Genomic DNA, 14989 nt, shown 5'->3' on the forward strand with positions numbered 1-14989 from the left:
CCCTTGCCGCATCGGTCGTCGTGGTGTTCCGACTGGTCGCCGTGCGTTCTAGTGATCTGTGATCTGTGAAGCGGGAATTGAACGGTGGTGGTCGGAAAAGCAGAAAAGCTAAAAGGCTCCCCGTGAGCTGACGAACACACACACACGCACGGGCTACCACCGCCGCCTCGGTCCTCCCACCCGTCAACACCCGTCAAAGAAGCCAAACGCTGAAACGGGTTGTTGTTGGTGGTGGTGGTGGAGTGGAAGGGGGGCTAGGTGAAGGGGGCAGTGTGTGCTTCTGTGTGTTTGCAAATAATCAATCCCCCTCGTGCCAGTGCAGTGTCACGGTGCACTGTGATTTGTGGTGTTTCAAACGATTGCATTGTGAAATTCCTCACCTTCCCGTAGTGTCAGATTCTAACCCCTTCCCTTTAACTCCCCGCTCCTCCTCGGTTATCTTGATCGCACAGTAACCCTTTCCTACCTTGAGGGAAGGGTTACCCTCTCCCGTTGTCGGTGTGTCGTTCTGTGCTGCCCCGCCGAAACCGATTTCCCGTTTTCCGGCGTGCGCATCGAACACATCCCCCGATTGAGTGTTCACTAAAGCAACCGATACATTTCTAATCCTTTTCAGCATGGGCCAGCCACCACCAGGAAATGTGTGTATAGTGCCGTTGTAAGCCAGCCGCCGCTGCCCGTCAGAATTTGAAACGCATGTATTCATGGAAAAGAAGGCGGAAAAAAACGTAACACGACTGGTAGCCTGGTGCCCGCGTCCTCCTCCCCCATTCCCGAAAAAGAAGGAAACCCCGCGTGAGAGGAAATGATGATTGAAAGTGAACGTGTATATGAGTAGAGCGAGCGAGAAAGAGAGAGAAAAGTACACGGAAACGGAAAGTTGCAATAGAAGAAACCCGCGAAGAACAAGTCATAGCATACCCGAAGCCGAAGAAGCGGAAGAAGAAAAAGAAGAAGCAAACGGACATTTGCGTTAATGTTTTTGTATGTTGATGTTTTTGAGTTGTGCTCTAAGAATTGCAGTGAAATAGTTTAGTTTTTATCATCCGCGTGCGCGTGTTTGTGTGTGTATGTGTATGTGTGTGCGTGCGTCGTCTGTCGGTGGCGCACATGTGTTTGGGCCGTCGCCGCTTGTGCACGACGGGCCGCACCAGTAGTGCCGGGGAACGGATCTACAATCGCGCAGGGCGACGTACCGCCCCATTAACCGGAAGTGAGCATGGATCCGGAACAAATACTGCTCGACACCAACGACTTCGAGGATGGTTCCGATTACGGTGATTACGAGTTCATCCAGGACCAGGATGCATTGTCGTTGAATGCGCCGCTCGGTAAGTTGCCCCCCGGCTGCTTGGTGGGTAGGTGCGGGCAGGGCAGGAACTGTGTGTGTGTGTGTGCTGCCTGCCTGCCTGCCAATGTAGAAGCTAGAAGTAGTGTTGTGCGATTGTGTGAGCTAATTGAATTGTGCTGTAATAGTTCTGGTAGTTTCGTTTTTAGAAAACGACGCTTGCTAAAGCTCTTTGATCCTTCCTATTCCTCGTCGAAATAAAAGAAACCAACCGGTTCCCCCTACTGCTAGAGCGTGAAGGTATCCTGTCGATAGATAAAAATACTATTTCCACAAACACACGCGCGCGTGCACTTTAACGCACTAAAACGCAAGACGATTGACGCTTGATTTGTTCTTTATTGTTAATTTCTAATCTTTTTGTTAGTGGAACAATTTTATGTTAAATGTTAATTTTAAGACAACTGTGCATACAAATTAACAACACTCACTTTATCTGTTTTTTTTTTTTTTTTTTTTGAAGTGGGATTTATGTTTCGCTAAACCGTTAACCAACTTAATTTACCGTTCAACAAACTTTGATTTTCTTAATTTCTCACTTTATGATTTCTAAATTTACACGCTTTTCTGCCACATTTTTACAGACCACCAGTAGAGCCCAGAACACTATAGAGGTGCGCCTATCTACCACCACCACCACCATCCCATCCTGCTACTCTCTGCAAAAAAAAGCAAACAGAAAAAACACGTACTGTTTCTATTTTATTAGTGTGTAGAACATAATTCCTCTTATCATACATCACACACACACATCGACACCCTTCCAACACACACTAAAAAGGAAATTCCGACACACACACACACCCAGAAACACAATACACGCGCTATACTCCTTCGTGTAACGCCTCCAGTAATCCCTTTTCCTATCGCCATTTCTGCAGCAAGTAATAGCTAAGTTTGATAGTAAGTTGGTAGTTGGGTGGCCCTTTCCGGAGCAACATTCCGGAGGGAAGCAGAATTCATGCCTATTAGCATCTGGCCACTGTCACCAGGTGGTGTGCCCAGTTTTTCGTAGCTCGTTTGTTCGTATCGCATAGATTAAAGGCTGCTTAAATTAGTGAAAGATTCCATTTTTGGACGTCTCGGTGCACCCCCCCGGTTCACGTCCCAATCACGCGCTCTTCCCCCCGCCCTTGTGCACCTATTTATTGCATTAAAATCCGCCGAATTTCATCATCATCATTACGTTTAATTCCGGCTTCCTTCCAATCGTTCACCGCGATCATCATCGGGGTTTCGGATTGTATCCCCACAACACAACAACCCCAACAAAAAACGCATTGACACCACCCACACGCACCCCTCCAAAACATCCACCGCGTGCAGAAGCAATTTTGGACCCGGCGACCACCATCTCGTGTCAATCCTCGCCGAACGACGACTGTCTGCCGCAGAATCTCGACGAGCCGCAGCAGCAGCAGCAGCAACAACCGCAACAGTCAGTTGATGGTGGAGGCAGCAGCAGCAGCAACGGCAGCAATAACCGAACGGAGGAGACGACTCCCCGCAGCAGCATAGCAGCAGCGCCGAAGCCACAGCATCAGAAGCTAACGATCAAAACGATCATACTGAACGCGTCGTCCTCGTCCGCTGGAACCGGCACCGCTAGCGTAACGCTCAACAGTGGCACCGGCTCCTCCGCCTCCTCCTCGAACGCATCGTCGCCGGCATCGTCCTCGCCGTCGTCCGTGTCGTCACCGGCGGCGGCACACCCGCCGGTCGTGCGGTTCGGTCTCGGCGGTGGCAAACCATCGGCCGCGGCCCTTCGCCGCGGTCCCGGGCGGCCGAAGAAAGATTTCATCCCGCTGCTGAAGATGTCGTCCGGGGGTGGCACAAATCCGGCGGGCAGCGGTCCCGCAGGCGGTTTCGGCAACAGCAGCAGCACCACGATGATCAAACTGAGCGGTGCTACGATCGCGGCCGCTGCATCACTCGCCGGCGGAAGCACGTCACCGTCCGCGGCGGAAAGCAAAGTTGTTAAAAGGTAACGTGTAGAGGCTCCCCTCCCCTCTCTCTCTCGCCCCGCCCGTAGTTCGCCCCACCGCTGTCGCTGTAGTCCGTGTAACTGTAAACCTTTCCTAACCAGTGGCCCTTGTATGCCTTTTCCCCCTTTTTTCCACCGCTTCTCTTTTTGTAGATATAAAAGTACTAATGTTGTTCGTGGTGGTATTCCTAAAAGGAAAGTGGAGATGGCAATGCACGACACTACCACCACCACCACCACCATTCCCTCGAGTTCCATCACGCCCGGTGCGCGTAGTCCGTCGTCGGGTGCGTCCGTGCCGCTAGCTTCACCGACCGCCGGGTTCGGCGGCTCACTGCTTGCTTCCCCGAGCGATGATGGCGGTGGCGCAGCCAGCACGGCCAACAGCTCCGTCGCGTCCACGCCGACCGGAGAGATCGAGGCCGATCCGGCCCTGCTCATGCCCGCGCCGGACGATATGCCGTACTTTCCCGAGAAGTACCCGGGCAAGCAGTGCATCCTGTGCAATCTCGGCGAACGGAGCCAGCTCGGGCAGGGCGAAATGTTGCGCATCGAGATGACGCTGGCCGCGGACCAGATTGCGTCCGCACTGTCGCAGGAAGACAAATCGCACAGCGGCACGAACGGGACCGATGCGTTCGGCGACAAAAGTCCACGGGCGAACAGTTTGCTCGGGCCACCGCAGCTCGGCAGCAGCAAGCGACAGAAGGGCTCCAACAAGTGCAAGTAAGTGTACGGCTGGGTTAGGATAGTTGTTTTTATTATATTCACTATAAAACAAGTTGAAATAAGACGCTGAGGCGTAAAACTATAGATAATTGGTCTCTTCGATCTATGATCATGATTTCTAGACAAATTAAATTATTAAAAAAAAGCTTTTTCTACGATCATGTGCATTAAATTATCGAAAAATGATGGAAAACAAGTTTATTAAAATAATTTAATTAATAAGTAAATGATATCTACCATTTGGAGTCTTCTTTTACCTCTAATTTCATTATAATTCAACGAGTTTTAATAGAAATACAACCGAAAATGTAAAATTATACGATCACTTTTACATGTAAAAGTAAATGGACCTTTAAACAAGATTTCAGCTTACTTTTTAAAGCACTTGAGTTATATCTTCCTTTTTCCGATTTTTTTTTTTGTTGCAGAAATCCAATACCAAATGCCGAGTACACGGACGAGCTGGAAAAGATCGGCCATCTGGAGGTGCTGGATAGCTCGATCAGCGATGGAGGCTACTTTTACGTCCACCGGTCCTGCGCGCTCTGGTCGTACGGGGTGGGGCGGGACCCGGTCAGCGGGACGCTAAGCAACCTGGAGCTGATGGTGGTGCAGAGTCTCAGCCGACGGTGTCACTTTTGCACCCACTACGGTGCCAGCCTGTCGTGCAAGGTACGAGTTTGTGCCTTACAAAGCGCTTTTCTTCTCTACATTTACATTCTCTCTCTCTCTCTCTCTTTTCGTCTTCGTCAGATGTCTTGCCCCAAGTGGTACCACTTCCCGTGCGTAGCCGCGTCCGGCGGGTTCCAGGTCATCCAGACGTACAACATCTTCTGCAAGGAGCATCTCGGACAAGTGCCTTTAGTGTGTGCGGAGGACATCAACTGCCGGCAGTGTTCGGCGCTCGGCGACGTCGGCAATCTGGTGATGTGCTCGATCTGTGGCGACCACTACCACGGCACGTGCGTCGGGCTGGCCCAGCTGCCGGGCGTCCGGACCGGCTGGCAGTGCAACTCGTGCAAGAAGTGCCAAATCTGCCGCGTACCGGACTCGTCCGAGGGCCGCTCGGTCGCGTGCGAGCTGTGCGACAAGATCTACCACGCGAGCTGCCTGCGCCCGGTCATGACGTCGATACCGAAGATCGGCTGGAAGTGCCGCTGCTGCCGGGTGTGCTCGGACTGTGGGGCGAGGACGCCCGGGGCCGGTGCGTCGTCGCGCTGGCACTCGCACTACACCGTGTGCGACTCGTGCTATCAGCAGCGCAACAAGGGCTTCTCCTGCCCGATCTGCCACCGGGCGTACCGGGCGGCGGCCCACCGCGAGATGGTCAAGTGCAGCGTGTGCTACAAGTTCGTGCACAGCACGTGCGATCCGGACGCGGAGCTGTCGGTGTACAATGCGCGCAAGGAGTCGAACCCGGACTACGAGTATCTGTGCAGCCCGTGCAAGACGGTCATACACAGCGGGCGGCTGGCGGCGGCCCTGCGCCGCACCAGCAGCGTGGACGAGGACGGCATGTCGGGATCGCAGGACAGCGCGAACGACGACGCGATGGACGTGGACGGGCCGGAGGGGCGGGAATCGGTGCGCGATCGATTGGAGCGCAGCGGGAGCGGCTCGTTGGATGTCGGGCTCGGCAAGGGCAAACCGTACGTGGCGAGCAAGATAGCGAAAAAGCGGCTCGGGCTGTCGCTGAGCGGTGGGCTGGCGGGGAGCCGGCCGAAAGGGCTCGGCAAGGGATTCCAGAAAAAGTCCCGCCTGGCGGACATTACGCGGAAGCGCGGCTCGAAGGCGAAGATGCGCGGCATCTTCGGTGTGCCCGGGCTGGGGCTGCAGCGGCCGACGGCGGACCAGGTGACGGCGGCGAAGGCCAGCGAGGAGGAGCCGGGCGGCGAGAACCGGCTGGTGCTGTGCTCGGCCAAGGACAAGTTTGTGCTGACGCAGGACATTTGCGTGATGTGCGGCGCGATCGGGACGGACCAGGAGGGTTGTCTGATCTCCTGCACCCAGTGCGGCCAGTGCTACCATCCGTACTGCACGAACGTGAAGGTGACGAAGGTGATCCTGCAGAAGGGCTGGCGCTGCCTGGACTGCACGATATGCGAGGGGTGCGGCCAGCGGCACGACGAGGCGCGGCTCATACTGTGCGACGATTGCGACATCTCGTACCACACCTACTGCATGGATCCGCCGCTCGAGCAGGTGCCGCAGGGCACGTGGAAGTGCAAGTGGTGTGCGATGTGCCTTAAGTGCGGCGCCAACAGTCCCGGGTTTAACTGCGCCTGGATGAACGCGTACACCGAGTGTGGGCCGTGCGCGAGCCAGTCGAGCTGCCCGTCCTGCAGCGAGGGTTACGCGGAGGGCGAGCTGATCATCCAGTGCCACCAGTGCGAACGGTGGCTGCACTGTGGCTGCGACCAGATCAAGACGGAGGCGGACGCGGAACGGTGCGCCGAGGAGGGCTACACGTGCGTCGGTTGCCGGCCGACCGATCAGCCGCCGCCCCATCTGGTGCCGAAGCGCAAATCCTCCACCGCGACCGTGCCGGCGATTGCGGCAGCAGCAGCAGCTTCGGCGCTCACGGCAAGCGCACTGGCGAAGCTGAGCGCCAAGCAGGAGGAACGGATAGCGCCGCTCGCGCTGGAAGGCAACCACTACCTGGACGGCGTGTGCCTGAGCGAGCACGGCCTGCACCAGATCAAGGCGCTGCAGGCCGAGTTCGGCAAGCGGGGAAAGCGCAAACCGAAGCTGCCGCCGGTCGAACCGCAGGCGGCCGAAAAGGATGCGGGCATACTGGCGGCGATCGAGTCGGTGGTGGCGGGCAGCAGCCACGACAACTCGCTCGAGGAGATGCGCCTCGAGCCGCTCGATCCGCGCGAGGAGGCGGAAATCTACAAGGACGGCATGGTGTGGAACGATCCAACGCCACCGGAAGGCTTCGCGCTGTTCACGACCGAAACGGGGACGGTGGTGCTGCGCAAGAAGCGGCAGCGCAACCTGCAAAAACTAGGCATCGGTGGGTTCTTTGTGCGCAACCGGGGCATCCGAACGAAGGACGGCAAGGACGACGAGGACCTGGTGGACGGGCTGGGCGAGGACGGGCGGGCAGAGGACGGGCAGCCCGGTGGTAGCAGCAACAAGCCAAAGAAGAAACCGATCCGGCGCAAGCCGAAGAGCAAGCTGATCGAGATCTATCCGAGCATACTGCAGGACGCGTTCTTCGGGCGCACGCTGCTGGCCGCGAATGCGCCACTGTTTGAGGCGCCGGCCAGCGACGAGGAGGCGAAGAGCGACGTGTCGGACGACAAGACGGTGAAGCTGTCGGCGGAGGAGCTGAAGCTGTTCGAGGCTGTGAAGAGCAAGGAGGAGGAAGTGGCCAGCGCGCAGGCGAAGGAGCATTCCGACGCGCAGCCGGGGGTGGCCCCGTCGACCGCCAGCGCTGCGACCGCTGCTAGTCAGGTGGGACCGTCGATTAAGAGCCAGGCGGCGGGTGGGCAGCAGGGCGCCGCAATGCCACAGCATCCGGGACAGCGAACAGCAACCGGCGGCGGCGGAACGTCCCAATCGCAACCGGGCACACCGGGCAGCAGTGCCGCGCCGCCGCCGCCGTCGTCGGCTGCACCTTCACCGGCAGCGGCAGCCGCCGCTATGTCTTCCAGTGGGGCGAACAACGCGGCGGGCGGCTTTACCGCGAACGGTGGTCCCGCTCCCACCAAGATGGAGGAGGACGAGACCAGCGACACGGAGGGGCTGAACGATGTGCTCGGCCTGCCGAACGACCTGATTGAGGAGGACTTTGTGAGCCAAATCATGACCGAGGACGAGCTGATCAAGCACTCCGCGGCCTTTGACGAGCTGGCGACCGACCCGGAGCTCACCGATACGCTGGCCAAATCGTCCAAGGACGAGCTGGTGGACATGCTGAGCCCGCACTTTGATCTCACCAACATTGGCCAGATGGACAGCAAGGTGGTGGAGGAGATTTTCAAAACCGTCCTCACGGACGAATCACAGGTAAGGGAAAGAGTTTTGGTTTTGTTTTGGAGTTTTGTTTTGGTGGAAGAGAATATGCGCACTGACGTTTTTGTTTGCCTTTCGTTACGTTTCAGGAATCTCAGGAATCGATGCTTGCCAGCTCCATGACGCCGTACACGTCCAACACGTCCACACCGTCGCACAGTGCCGACGTGACGAAGAAGGCGGTCAACACGCGCTACATTGCGACGGCCGGACAGACGATGGTCCATCCACCGCAGCAACCACAGCCAATGCAGCAGGATCAACAGCAGCAGCAGCAGCAGCAGCTTCAATCACAGCAAGCGCAAATGGTGGTGGGCACACATCCACAATCGCAACAGCAGCAGCAGCAACGCACGCTACAGTCGGTTGTAATGCCGCAAACGATGCAGATGGCCAACCAGCAGGGAATGCTCACGGACGCTCAGCAGTCACCGCTCGCCGCTGGCACCGTAATGGGTGGGGTGGCAGTGACTCAATCACCTCAGCAGCAGCAGCAGCAGCAGCAACAGCAGATGGGCAATCCAATGGCCATAATGCCCCAGCCACACATGGCCGGCCAAACAGCCATGGGTGGACAGATGATGCTGCAGCAGCAGCAACAGCCCGGTGTCGGAATGATGCAGACGGGCATTATGCAACCCTCGCCATTAGGCCCGAACCAAGCAATGCAACAGCAGCAGCAGCAACCCAACGCGGCATTCCCTATGATGCCGGTGCAGCAGCAGCAACAGCAAACGCAACAGCAGCAGCAGCAACTGTCGCTCCCAGTTGGCGGTCCAGTGGTTGATGCCAACCAGCAGCAACTATCTCGAGGGTACTTTTCAAATGACTTCCTTTCCAGCAGGTAGGAATGGAGCTGACGATTGGTGGGGCTATTGCTTTTGTTTGGTGCAACAGTGCAACGCTATCCTCTATCAACCATCAACCTTTAACTGCGCTTGCACACCCACACACACACACACACACACCCACACAGACACCCGCGAAAGAGTGATTTTGGTAGCGATAATATGCACGGCTTCATTTTCCTGCATCACAACCGAGTGAAATGAAACCCTCTTACCCCTCACAACAAGTAACCCATTCACACCTCCATTCCTAGCCTGACCATTAGTGCTAGAACTGTTACTATCGAATGCATGCATCCGTTTTTTTTTCGTTGTCAATAGTGTAATTAATCCATTTAAACACGTTTCCTACAGCGCAATGATGGGCGGATACCAGGATCCTAGTCAAAACCAATCCCCGGGTACGATCGGGGTGGTGCAAGCGCCAATGCAGCAACCCGGCCAACAGTGGGGTACGCCTCAAAGCGTACCAGCGCTCCCGGGCGGTCCTACGCCGATGGATACTACTCCCGCACCGACCACCGACAACCTGGCCGGTGGCGCTTCGGTCGTTGCTGCCGCCGGCACTGGTACGGGCGTGATGGTCGGTGCGCTGGACGAAACGAACGTGAAGAGCGCCCAGAAGCTGTCGGAAAAAATGCGCAAGGACGAAAGTGAGTTTGTCATCCCCGTTTTTTTCTCCCCCTACTACTACTACTACAACGCCCGTTCCGCGTCTCGAGCGCATTGAAGTCTTTTGTAAAACACGCTGCTCAACAAACGTTCTTTCTTCCTTCTCGCCTTACAGTGCTGGGCGATATGGCGACGATTTCGTCGGTGCTGTACTGCAACATGAGCCATCCGGAGCTGAAGACGGAGTACCCGAACTGGAACGACCGCTGGAAGCAGATCAGCAAACGGTGGCGGCTGCTCTCGAACGAGGAAAAGCAACCGTTCCTGCAGCAGGCCCGCGACAACCGGTCCGCCAGCAAGATGAAGAAAACGCAGCAGGTATTTATTGTACGCACACGCGCGGGTGGATTTTTTTTTTTGTTTTTACTTTTATTATTTGTGATTAAGTTCTTTCTTTTTCCCTTCCGGTCGAGTAACTTTTCCATATTATATTCCCCCCCACGAGTACATGTTACATTTCAAATCAAACAACAATGTCAAATGGATTTTTTTGTAGGCAACAGATTTTGTTTTTTTGTTTTGTTGTTGCAAAGTTAAAGAGTCAATCAGAGAGTTCAGAGAGAAACCCACACACGGCGCTGGTCGTTGCCCCCTTGGGGTGGAGGTTTTTGTTAAGAATTTTAGGCTCTTTTTGTGATAGAAACCACTGTGTCTTTGTGAGTGTGTGTACCTATATCCAGTCGAGACTTCGATGCACCTTTTGTTAGACACTACCCACACGTTTTCCGTTTCCGTCCATTCAGTTGCCATCTGTTTACGGATGATTTTACACCTTCCTGTTGCACACCTTGTTGGTTTTGTTTCGTCGCGCACGTATCGCGCAAACAGTGCAAACTTAAGAAACTAACGTACCATTATAAACAATCAGTTTGCAGAGCCTGTTTTGCACCAAACTCGAATAAGTAATAGCGTATGAATAGAAGATCGCAAACTCCCCGTTTTACCCTATTATCACGAGCTATGTTTTTGTAGTGTAATAATCATTCGACGCCATTGAAGCATTATCTCTCTCTCTCTCTCATCATTATCCCACTCATCCGCTCTCGCTGTCTCTATACACTGTGTTTCATTCTTTAGTATACGGTGCTCCTCATACGTGTTTGTGTGACTAACATACGATTGAAGTTGTGTTTGTTTTACCCCGCCCTCCCTTATCGACTCAAATGTGTAAGCTAGATTAGTTGTACATGTCCTTGCTCATTTGAATGTGCTGCGGCATCATCAATTCACGATCCAGGCGTGCCGGTTATGCTATTGGACCCATGTTGGCGCTTTTCGCAACACTTACGCAAACATTACGTTGCCATTTATCGATGGAACACGAACCTCATCCACGTACCTCAAAACACATCACCACCATCACCGACAACTACTTTTACCCATTTTCTTCTACTACTTTCCACTACTACTCTCTTCTACACTCGAAAGCACCGTGTTCTTCCCCCTTTTTTTTGTTTGTTTCATTTTTGTTGTTTGTTTGTTTAGTTGTTCGTTCATTCATTCGTTCGTTCGTTCGTTCGTGTACGGAATCGTTCGTTTGTTTGTGTTAGTTTTGATTTGCTCTCACAGCAAAAATACATTAAAAAAAAAATCCGATACAAAAAAAAACTACTACAGTACTATAAATGGTTATGGTTCATAAATATTGCAACACTTCCCCATCCCGAATCGATTCAGGTACCACAATTATCACCCAAAGATGGCAACAGCAATAGTTCTGGTACGATGAACATTGTTGGCCCATCGTCTGCATCTTCCCCCTCTTGTTCCTCATCATCGAACATATCGGGCTCGCTTGCCACGGAGTCGGGTTCGCTCCTAATCAGTGCGGACCAGCAAACGGTGGTCACGACCGGTGGGTTAGTGCAGCAACAGCACCAGCTCAACATTCATCAGCATCATCACCAGCAGCAGCAGCCTCATCAACCGATGCAGCAGCAGCAGCAGCAGACGGCATCCCTCGGACAGCAGATGCAGCAGATGCTGCACAGCAGCGCGCCGCTACAGCAACACCAGTCCCAACTACTTGAGGTGCAAGGAAATTCTTTGGACGATGGCATTAATACTAATAGCTTAGACGAGCTCGGTGCCACCGCCGCTTCCAACAGTACTCATGTTTTTAGTGCCATACGCGATTGTAATACCACACCTCCCTCCTCTTCTAACGATACTAACACGAATGCATCACTAGATTCGGCCCCCGGTGACGGTAGTAAGGCTCCATCATCCACTCACAAACCCCCCAGTAACGAAACGACACCATTCATACACACCACCACTAACACTACACCACACCATCACCAACAACAACATCCCTCCGGTAGTAGCATGACGGTGAGCAACTCCGCCACCGCCGGTGAGACCTCGGCTCACCGATCCCAGAACCCTCTGCTCTCGATCAGCGATAACGCGACGTCCAACTTGATCGTACGCCCGTCGAGCGCGAACCTAGCGGAACAGCAAGCATCGCAAGCGCCACCATCAGCACCCTCCACGTCCGAGTCTCCATCTGGTGCGGTAGGAGTCAGCACCGTAGCCGTCGGCGGTGGTGGCTCCAAAGCGAACCTGGTTGTGGCGGCCAACATTGCGAACACGTTCATCAATCTCTCCAGCCTGACGGCGATGGGACAGGCGGGCTCTACTGCACAGCAAACGCAGCAACCGGTGCAGCAGCAAATCGTTCCCCCGCGGGCACAGTTTGCATCGGTCAATCAGGCGGTGGAACAACAACAACAGCAGCCGCCGCAGCCGCCCGGCCCGGGAGCAGCGGGTGCAGTGAACGTGCTGCTCAATCAGCAAGGAGGACCGATGGCGCCAACACACGTCATGAAAACGCTAGCGATCGGCAACAGCAGAACGAACATTTTCGTGCCCAACGTGATCGCGTCGCCCGGTGCGTCCAACTTTACCGTCCACCATCATCACCACCAGTTTGGGCTGCGGAACGGGCCCGCACCGAACGTGACCGTCAATCCGAACGGGAACTTTAACGTCAACTCGAGCGCCATCTTGCGACCCGGCTCGTATGCGCACATACGACCGGCCTTTCTGCCGCAAACGTTCAATATTGTTGCGAGCGGAGGCGCCGCTGGTGGTGGTGGCGCCAGTGGCTCCGCCGTGCAATCTCCCATATTGGCCGCATCGCTGCAGACGATTAACAAAATTGCTGCCCAACAGCACCAGCACGTGGCCGGTGGTGCTTCATCGTCTTCGTCGCGCTCGTCGTCCGCAAGCGTCGGCAATAAGATCATCAACGTGTGCCAGGACGGATCGCAGCAGATACTGATCACTGCCGGTGGTCAGCAGCAGCAGCAGCAGCTGTTTGGCGCCGCACAAAGCCCGGGCCGTCAGACGGCAACCGTCTGCAGTCCGCAGCGTCCCAGAACGCCCAGTGTAGTGGCACATCTCGGGTCCGGTCCGGTCACGGTGATGAACCTGCACGATCAGCACATACGGGTGTTGACGCCCGGGGAAATAATGCGCACCCTGCCATCGCTAGATGGCGTTAGCAATGCCGGCGGAACTGCTCAGCCGTCGCATTATACGGTACTTGCTAGCGCTGCTGCTGCTGCCACGAATGGCGATAGTGCCGGAAACGGAAGACACGAAATTGTTGGCATGGACACAACGGATTCAGCAATCAGTGTAAAAGACAGCGGCAGCACCATCAGCACCAGTTCCGCCAATGCTTTCCATAGCGATCATACGTCTAGTGCTACTACTACTACCACCACACCGTCATTGTCAGATAGGGTCAATAACACAAATGTCACCAATAATAATCCCATGAATATAACAACCACTACCAACACCACCATCACCACCACCAACACCACTACCAATAATACTTCCTGTATGTTAACTGCAAATAGTACTGTGACAGCTATTGTTTCTACTTCCTCCATCACCACCACTACTACTACTACCACCACCACCATCACAAGTACTACCACAGCTAGTAATGCTAGTATCCATTCTGCTCCTACTACTACCACTACTACTACTACTACCGCACCCGAAACGGTGAGAATCTTAAAAGATAGAAAACGTAAACTAATGTTGTTTTTTCCTTCCTTTATTTTTGTGGGTAATTGTTTTTTGTTTTACAACTGTTTTTAAATTTTTTTTATTGATTATTGATTTTGCTATGAATTGAATTGGTTTTTCGCTGCTGGTACGGAACGTTTGCTCATCGGCTTCCCTTTTATTGTTGTTATTGTTTCCCTTCTTTTTTCAAATAGTGTGACCTTCTAATGGATGTTTTTGATATTTTTTTATCGACTTTTTTATAAGTGTTTAAAATTTAACTTAAAAAATATAAAAGACAAATATGTTATGCATCTTTAAAACACCATTAGTTTGGTGTGAAGACGCTTTCTGTTGGGAAAAGCAAATGATCTGCAAAAACAAAACAAAATGGGCAACAGTTTTTAATCATCTTTTGAAGTTCTCACTCAGTGTTTCTTGTGTAGTATTGATGTTTTTTGTTTCATTTTTCCATTAATCATTTTCATTGTATTCTATTTATATTATCTGCTCTGCATGTGTGTATGTGTAACTTGTTTCTAACCATTACAATTTCCTGTTAACTTTTGCTATTTTTATGTGTTTTATGTACTGTTGTATATTAGTGTCTTTGCCCATCTTATTATCCTACCAGCAGTAATGCTTCTTTTTCTTACTCTTACTTTTCCTTTTCTACAATTTATCATCTTTTCTCATAATTCTTCGGTAGCTTTTTTGTAATTAGGTGTCTTTTATTTCGCTTCATGTAGTAGTTTTAAGTAACTTTCATTCCGCTATGTTGTCATTTCATTTCCTAATTCATTTCAATGGCATGGGATTGCGCGTTTTATTCATTTCTACTTCTTCTGGTTTGTTGTTAAAAATTTTATCGAATTAGAAACCTCTTTTTGTCCATTAAATCCTTGCACAATTATGCACACCTCTGCTGGATGTAATTAAATTCTGACGGCTAGCGATAGCAATTACTATAGATGGTTGTAGTTTCTGTCCCTTCTTGTTTTTTTAAATTATGCAATTAATACTCGGTTAAAACGAATATCTATAAAGTCTGCTGTTTTTTTACGCAAACGCAATACACTAATTTGGACTACCTGTGCGCGAGTATGATGAATTCGTGTTGTTTTTGAGTTTGTTTTCCCAAGCAAACACGCTTCTAATAATTTTGGTTTTTGTATGTTTTTTTTTTGTTACAATCATAGATTCGTTTTACTCTCTAATATATGTATTGATGGCATTGTTTTATGATTTCTCTGCTGTTCGATATATCCTATTGATGGTTTTTAATACTGATAGCTAGTATGTTTTCTTCTTTCATTTGCTTCCTTTCTCTCCGAGTACAATACGTGGCACTAAAAAAGAAAA

At 52.4% G+C, this 14989-nt stretch overlaps 1 protein-coding gene across 7 annotated transcripts in view; it reads left to right on the plus strand.

Moving 5' to 3' along the window:
• Nucleotides 1-14989, plus strand: part of LOC1270733 (histone-lysine N-methyltransferase 2D) — a 33258-nt gene that overhangs the window by 333 nt on the left and 17936 nt on the right. The window contains exons 1-10 of one of the 7 annotated variants that reach the window (XM_061655053.1): nt 1221-1331; nt 1933-1962; nt 2675-3332; nt 3486-4058; nt 4490-4733; nt 4815-8075; nt 8171-8925; nt 9284-9582; nt 9717-9919; nt 11279-11632. In XM_061655053.1, the coding sequence (XP_061511037.1) occupies nt 3163-3332; nt 3486-4058; nt 4490-4733; nt 4815-8075; nt 8171-8925; nt 9284-9582; nt 9717-9919; nt 11279-11632 (5859 nt within the window). In that variant the 5' untranslated portion in view covers nt 1221-1331; nt 1933-1962; nt 2675-3162. Of the gene's footprint in view, nt 1-616; nt 1332-1932; nt 1963-2674; nt 3333-3485; nt 4059-4489; nt 4734-4814; nt 8076-8170; nt 8926-9283; nt 9583-9716; nt 9929-11278; nt 11633-14989 lie in introns of those variants that run through there. The other 6 variants (XM_061655047.1, XM_061655048.1, XM_061655049.1 and 3 more) reach the window with 6 other exon arrangements.

Source organism: Anopheles gambiae, chromosome 3, assembly GCF_943734735.2.
Source record: "Anopheles gambiae chromosome 3, idAnoGambNW_F1_1, whole genome shotgun sequence".
Lineage (NCBI taxonomy): Eukaryota > Metazoa > Arthropoda > Insecta > Diptera > Culicidae > Anopheles > Anopheles gambiae.